At 65.6% G+C, this 7061-nt stretch overlaps 1 protein-coding gene across 1 annotated transcript; it reads right to left on the reverse strand.

The window, feature by feature from the left end:
• Positions 1–1368: 1368 nt before the first annotated feature.
• LOC133264056 (zinc finger protein 628-like) lies at positions 1369–6315 on the reverse strand (the record flags this gene model as incomplete). Its single annotated transcript, XM_061443957.1, is given in 9 exon segments — positions 1369–2178; positions 3107–3526; positions 3785–3826; positions 3899–4303; positions 4360–4931; positions 4934–5042; positions 5044–5651; positions 5654–5675; positions 5678–6315. Coding segments are annotated over 9 exon segments (3621 nt in total), but the record flags the coding sequence as incomplete, so codon positions are not given.
• Between the last annotated feature and the right edge of the window lie 746 nt (positions 6316–7061).

Raw genomic sequence — 7061 nt, forward strand, 5'->3', positions numbered from 1 at the left:
ATTGGGGTTGTACTGGGGGGATACTGGGGTTGTACTGGGGGGGTACTGGGGTTGTACTGGGGGATATTGGGGTTGTACTGGGGGGACACTGGGGTTGTACTGAGGGGGATATTGGGGTTGTATTGGGGGGGTACTGGGGTTGTACTGGGGGGGTACTGGGGTTGTACTGGGGGGATGCTGGGGCCGTACTGGGGGATACTGGGGGGGTACTGGGGTTGTACTGGGGGATACTGGATCCATACTGGGGTTGTACTGGGGGATACTGGATCCATACTGGGGTTGTACTGGGGGCTTTATTGGGGCCAGTACCTCCCCATGGTCCCTCTTGTACCTCCCCCCGCCCCCCACCCAATGGACCCGTCCAGGCCCCCGCCCCTAGCGACGACTCAGCCAATAGCGGGGTCTTCCCACAGCAACAGCCCCCGCCCACCCGGAGGGCGGAGCATCGCCGAGGGCGGGGCTTCGTTTATTGACCACGCCCCTTCAGGTTCCCCGTTTATTCCCCCCCAAGGCCAACGACCCCCATGGGATGGGGCTGGGGGAGCCCATGGGGGGCCCATAGGGGGTCCATGGGGATCCATGGGGGGGTCCATGGGGATCCATAGGGGGATCCATTGGAGTCCACGGCGGGGTCCTTGGGGGTCGATGTGGGATCCATAGGTGGGTCCATGGTGGGGGTCTATGGGGGGGTGCATGGGGATCCATAGGGGGGTCCATGGGGGGGGTCCATGGGGTGATCCATGGGGATCAGTCCTCATCCCCCCCATCACTGGGACCCTGCTATGGGTTCCTAGTGGGGTCCATGGGGGAATCCAAAGGGGGGTCCATAGAAGGGCCCATGGGGGGTGTCCATGGTGGGGTCCATGGGGTGTCCATAGAGGGGTCCATGGGGGGGTCCATAGAGGGATCCATGGTGGGTCCATGTGGGGGTCCATAGAGGGGGCCATGGTTGGGTCCATGGGGTGTCCATAGAGGGGTCCATGGGTCCATGGGGGTCCATGGTGGGGTCCATGGTGGGGTCCATGTGGGGTCCGTGGTGCCCCCATCAGAAGGTGTGCACCAGGGGCACGTTGGGCAGCTCCGGGCCCCCCGCGTCCCCCCCGGTGCCCCCCGGGGCTGGGGCTGCACCCGGAGCAGGAGGAGCCGGGCAGGGCCCCCCCGGCCCCACACAGCAGCAGCACCGGGGGCAGCCCCACGGCAGAGCCCCCCAGGGCCACGTGTGGGGAGGGGGATGGGGGGGACCCAGCCACGAGCAGCTCGGGGCGCGCCGGGGGCACCTCCATGGGGCTTCAGTTGGGCATTGGGGTCCTCCATGGCCTTGAGTTGGGTGTTGGGTACCTCAATGGCCTTGAGTTGGGTGTTAGGTACCTCAATGGCCTTGAGTTGGGCATTGGGCATCTCCATGATCTTGAGTTGGGTGTTGGGTACCTCAATGGCCTTGAGTTGGGTGTTGGGGACCTCAATGGCCTTGAGTTGGGTGTTGGGGACCTCAATGGCCTTGAGTTGGGCATTGGGGACCTCAATGGCCTTGAGCTGGGTGTTGGGCATCTCCATGGTCTTCAGTTGGACGTTGGGTACCTCAACGGTCTTCAGCTGGACGTTGGGCACCTCAATGGGCTTGAGTTGGGCGTTGGGCACCTCAACGGTCTTCAGTTGGATGTTGGGTACCTCAATGGTCTTGAGTTGGGCATTGGGCATCTCCACGGCCTTGAGTTGGGTGCTGGGGACCTCAATGGCCTTGAGTTGGATGTTGGGCATCTCCAAGGTCTTGAGTTGGACATTGGGTATCTCAACGGTCTTCAGTTGGATGCTGGGTACCTCCATGGTCTTGCATTGGGTGCTGGGCACCTCAATCGGCTTGAGTTGCACACTGGGCACCTCAATGGGCTTGAGTTGGATGTTGGGCACCTCCAATGTCTTCAGTTGGGCATTGGGCATCTCCAAGGTCTTGACTTGGACATTGGGTACCTCAACGGTCTTCAGTTGGATGCTGGGTACCTCCATGGTCTTGCGTTGGGCATTGGGCACCTCCATAGGCTTGAGTTGGATGTTGGGCACCTCCAATGTCTTGAGGTGGGCACTGGGTACCTCCAAGGTCGTCAGTTGGACACTGGGCACCTCCAGGGTCTTTACGTGCACGTGGGGTACCTCAACGGTCTTGACTTGGATGTTGGGCATCTCCATGGGCCTGAGTTGGGCGTTGGGTACCTCCAAGGTCTTGAGTTGGACGTTGGGGTACCTCAATGGGCTTGAGCTGGATGTTGGGCATCTCCAAGGACTTGAGTTGGACATTGGGTACCTCAATGGTCTTCAGTTGGATGTTGGGTACCTCAATGGGCTTCAGTTGGGTACTAGGCACCTCCAAGGTCTTTACTTGGACGTTGGGCATCTCCATGGGCTTGAGTTGGGTGTTGGGCACCTCAATGGCCTTGAGTTGGACACTGGGCACCTCCACGGGCTTCAGTGGGATGTTAGGTATGTCAATGGCCTTGAGCTGGATGTTGGGCACCTCAATGGCCTTGAGCTGGACACTGGGGACCTCAATGGGCTTGAGTTGGGTGTTGGGCACCTCAATGGCCTTGAGTTGGACATTGGGCACCTCCATGGGCTTCAGTTGGACGTTGGGTACCTCAATGGTCTTGAGTTGGACATTGGGCACCTCAATGGCCTTTACTTGGACGTTGGGCATCTCCAAGGTCTTGACTTGGACGTTCGGCACCTCCATAGGCTTCAGTTGGATGTTGGGCACCTCAATGGCCTTGAGTTGGATGTTGGGCACCTTCAAGGCCTTGAGCTGGACATTGGGCACCTCCATGGGCTTCAGTTGGACACTGGGCACCTCCATGGGCTTCAGTTGGACATTGGGCACCTCCATGGGCTTCAGTTGGACATTGGGCACCTCCATCACCTGGTGACCGGCACTGGGCACCTCGTGGGGCTGAAGGCTGAGCTTTGCCACCTCAATGGTCTTCAGCTGGATGCTGGGCACCTCCATCACGTGGTGCTGGGCACCGGCTTCCTCGGGCTCTTGGAGGTGGCCACCGGGCACATCCGTGACTTGGATTTGGAGCCCGGGCACCTCGGGGCTCTGGAGGCCATTGGGCACCTCGGTGGCTTCCAGACGGCCACCGGGCACCTCTGTGCTCTGGAGCTGGACACTGGCCACCTCCATGGCCTGGAGCTGGATGGTGGCCACCTTGGGGGCCTGTGGAAGAGCCTGCAGCTGGCCATTGGCCACCTCAGCACCTTGGAGCTGGACGCTGGTGACATCCAATGGTGGTGGCAAGGCCTGGAGCTGGACACTGGTGACATCCAATGGCTGGGGTAGGGCTTGGAGCTGGACGTTGGCCACCTCGGATGCTTGGAGCTGGATGGTGGCCACCTTGGGGGCCTGCGGAAGAGCTCGGAGCTGGCCATTGGCCACCTCAGGGCCTTGGAGCTGGATACTGGTGACATCCAATGGCTGTGGTAGGCCTTGGAGGTGGACGTTGGCCACCTCAGATGCTTGGAGCTGGATGGTGGCCACCTTGGGGGCCAGCGGAAGAGCTCGGAGCTGGCCATTGGCCACCTCAGGGCCTTGGAGCTGGACGCTGGTGACATCCAATGCTGGTGGCAAGACCTGGAGCTGGCCATTGGCCACCTCGGATGCTTGGTGCTGGATGCTGGTGACATCCAATGGCTGTGGTAGGCCTTGGAGGTGGACGTTGGCCACCTCGGATGCTTGGAGCTGGATGGTGGCCACCTTGGGGGCCTGTGGAAGAGCTTGGAGCTGGACACTGGTGACATCCAATGGTGGTGGCAAGACCTGGAGCTGGACGTTGGCCACCTCTGTGCCTTGGAGCTGGATGGTGGCCACCCTGGGGGCCTGCGGAAGAGCCTGCAGCTGGCCATTGGCCACCTCGGATGCTTGGAGCTGGATGGTGGTGACGTCCAACGGCGGCGGTAGGGCTTGGAGCTGGACACTTGGCACCTCCATGCCTTGGAGCTGGCCATTGGTCACCTCAGCGCCTTGGAGCTGGATGGTGGCCACCTTGGGGGCCTGTGGAAGAGCCTGGAGCTGGCCATTGGCTACCTCGGATGCATGGAGCTGGATGGTGGCCACCTTGGGGGCCTGTGGAAGAGCCTGGAGCTGGCTGTTGTCCACCTCGGATGCATGGAGCTGGATGGTGGCCACCTTGGGGGCCTGTGGAAGAGCCTGGAGCTGGCCATTGGCTACCTCGGATGCATGGAGCTGGATGGTGGCCACCTTGGGGGCCTGTGGAAGAGCCTGGAGCTGGCTGTTGTCCACCTCGGATGCATGGAGCTGATGGTGGCCACCTTGGGGGCCTGTGGAAGAGCCTGGAGCTGGCCATTGGCTACCTCAGATGCTTGGAGCTGCCCATTGGCCACCTCCAAGGGTTGAGCCAGGGCTTGGAGCTGCCCATTGGTGCCGTCGGGGGCAGCTCCCCCCCGATGCCACCCCTTAGCACGACGACACCGGTCCCCACCGGAGCCCCGGCCACCGCCTGGACCGGCCCCCGCTCCCGGCACCACCAGGATGCTCTGGGCGGCAACGGGCACGGCGCGCGACGGGGCCCCCTCGCGGGGCTCCGCCGTGGGGCCGGGCAGCAGCAGGAGGTTGTGGGGGGCCGCCGTGGGGCTGGGGACGAGGCGAAGGCCTCGGGTCCCCCCTGCAAGAGGAGGAGGACGGTTGAGGCTGGGCGCGGGGCATGGCGGCGGCGCGGCGGCGCCGTGGGTGCGGAGGTGCCGCTGCAGGTAGGAGGCGACGGCGAAGGCTTTGGCGCAGAGAGGGCAGCGGTGGGGCCGGGCGCCGGAGTGGGTGCGGCGGTGGAGGCGGAGGTTGGAGGAGTGCGTGAAGGTCTTGGGGCACTGGGGGCAGGCGTAGGGGCGCTCGCCCGTGTGCACGCGCTGGTGCTGCCGCAGGTTGGAGGCTGCGCGAAGGCCTTGCCGCAGACGCCGCAGGCGTGGGGCCGCTCGCCCGTGTGCAGCTGCCGGTGCCGCCGGAGGCTGGAGGAGTTCTTGAAGGCCTTGGGGCACTCGGCCGCAGCGGTAGGGCCGCTCGCCCGTGTGCTGCCGCTGGTGGTACTGGTAATGGGAGGCCCACTTGAAGGTGAGCCCGCATTGGGCGCACTCGAAGGCGCGCAGCCCCGTGTGGACGCGTTGGTGGATCTGGAGCAGGGAGGAGCGCTTGAAAGCCTTGGGGCAGTGCGGGCAGGGGTAGGGCCGCTCGCCCGTGTGGTCCCGCAGGTGGTACCGCAGCCCCGAGGAGCCCTTGAAGGCTTTGCCGCACTCGGGGCACCGGTACGGGCGCTCCGGGAGGAGGAGGGGAGGGTGGGCGCCGGGGGCGGACACCCCGTCGCGGGGGTGCGTCGAGAGCCCCGTTGTCAACGGGGGCAAGGCTTTAGGGCACTTGTAGGGCCCGCGGCGGTGCCGCGCCAGCGCCGCGCTGCTCTTGAAGCTCTTGGCGCAAGCGGGGCAGCGGAGAGGGGGCAGCGGCGCCGGCGCCCCGTGGGCTCCTTGGTGGCCCAGGAGCTCCTCGTGGGTGCTGAGGCTCAGCGGGCACAAAGAGCATCTCCATGGGGGCTGTGGGGCAGCGGCGGGGGTTGGCGGCGGCGGGGCCGGAGCGTGGCTCTGGAGACGGGGCTGGAGCGCGGGCACTGGGGGCACTGGTGGGGCGGGCGGGCGCGGCGTGGGCGCGGCGGTGCAGGAGGAGGTTGGAGGAGTGCGTGAAGGTCTTGGGGCACTGGGGGCAGGCGTAGGGGCGCTCGCCCGTGTGCACGCGCTGGTGCTGCCGCAGGTTGGAGGGCTGCGCGAAGGCCTTGCCGCAGACGCCGCAGGCGTGGGGCCGCTCGCCCGTGTGCAGCTGCCGGTGCCGCCGGAGGCTGGACGAGTTCTTGAAGGCCTTGGGGCACTCGGCGCAGCGGTAGGGCCGCTCGCCCGTGTGCTGCCGCTGGTGGTACTGGTAATGGGAGGCCCACTTGAAGGTGAGCCCGCATTGGGCGCACTCGAAGGCGCGCAGCCCCGTGTGGACGCGTTGGTGGGTCTGGAGCAGGGAGGAGCGCTTGAAAGCCTTGGGGCAGTGCGGGCAGGGGTAGGGCCGCTCGCCCGTGTGGCCCCGTTGGTGGTAGAGGAGGGCCGAGGAGCCCTTGAAGGCTTTGGGGCACTCGGGGCACTTGTAGGGCCGCTCGCCCGTGTGGCTGCGCTGGTGATGGGCCAGGCGGGAGGACCAGCGGAAGCACTTCCCGCACTCCCGGCACGAGTAAGGGGGCTGCGACGGGGCCGAGGCCCCACACCGGGACCCGGCGGACATCGGAGGCGGGGTGAGGAACACGTGAGATGCCAAGGGAGGGGGCGTGGCCTGCGTTTGAGGGGCGTGGTCTGCGCTGGAGGGGGCGTGGCCTCCCCTAGAGGGGCTAGCTCTACGCTGGAGGGGGCGTGGCCTCCGTTTTTGGGGCGTGGTTTCTGCGGGAGGAGGAGTGGTCTGCGCTGGAGGGGCGTGGCCTCCCCTAGAGGGGCTAGCTCTCCGCTAGAGGGGACGTGGATTCGGCTGGAGGGGGCGTGGCCTCCGTTTTTGGGGCGTGGTTTCTGCGGGAGGAGGCGTGGTCTGCGCTGGAGGGGGCGTGGTCTCGGGTTGAGGGGCGTGGCTTTTTTCAGGGAGGCGTGGTCTGCGTTGGAGGGGCGTGGCCTCCCTAGATGGGCGTGGTCTGCGCTGGAGGGGGCGTGGCCTCCCCTAGAGGGGGCGTGGTCTGCGCTGGAGAGGGCGTGGTCTCGGGGTTGAGGGGCGTGGCTTTTTTTCAGGGAGGCGTGGTCTGCGTTGGAGGGGGCGTGGTTTCGGGTTGAGGGGCGTGGCTTTTTTTTGCAGGGAGGCGTGGTCTGTGCTAGAGGGGGCGTGGCCTCCCCTAGAGGGGCGTGGTCTGCGCTGGAGGGGGCGTGGCCTCCACTAGAGGGGCGTGGTCTGTGCTGGAGGGGGCGTGGCCTCCCTAGAGGGGCGTGGTCTGCGCTGGAGGGGGCGTGGTCTCGGGTTGAGGGGCGTGGCTTTTTGCAGGGAGGCGTGGTCTGCG

This window comes from Pezoporus flaviventris, unplaced genomic scaffold (assembly GCF_033815535.1).
Source record: "Pezoporus flaviventris isolate CSIRO_AGI_PZ_B2104156 unplaced genomic scaffold, CSIRO_AGI_Pfla_v1 ptg000583l, whole genome shotgun sequence".
Taxonomy (NCBI): domain Eukaryota; kingdom Metazoa; phylum Chordata; class Aves; order Psittaciformes; family Psittacidae; genus Pezoporus; species Pezoporus flaviventris.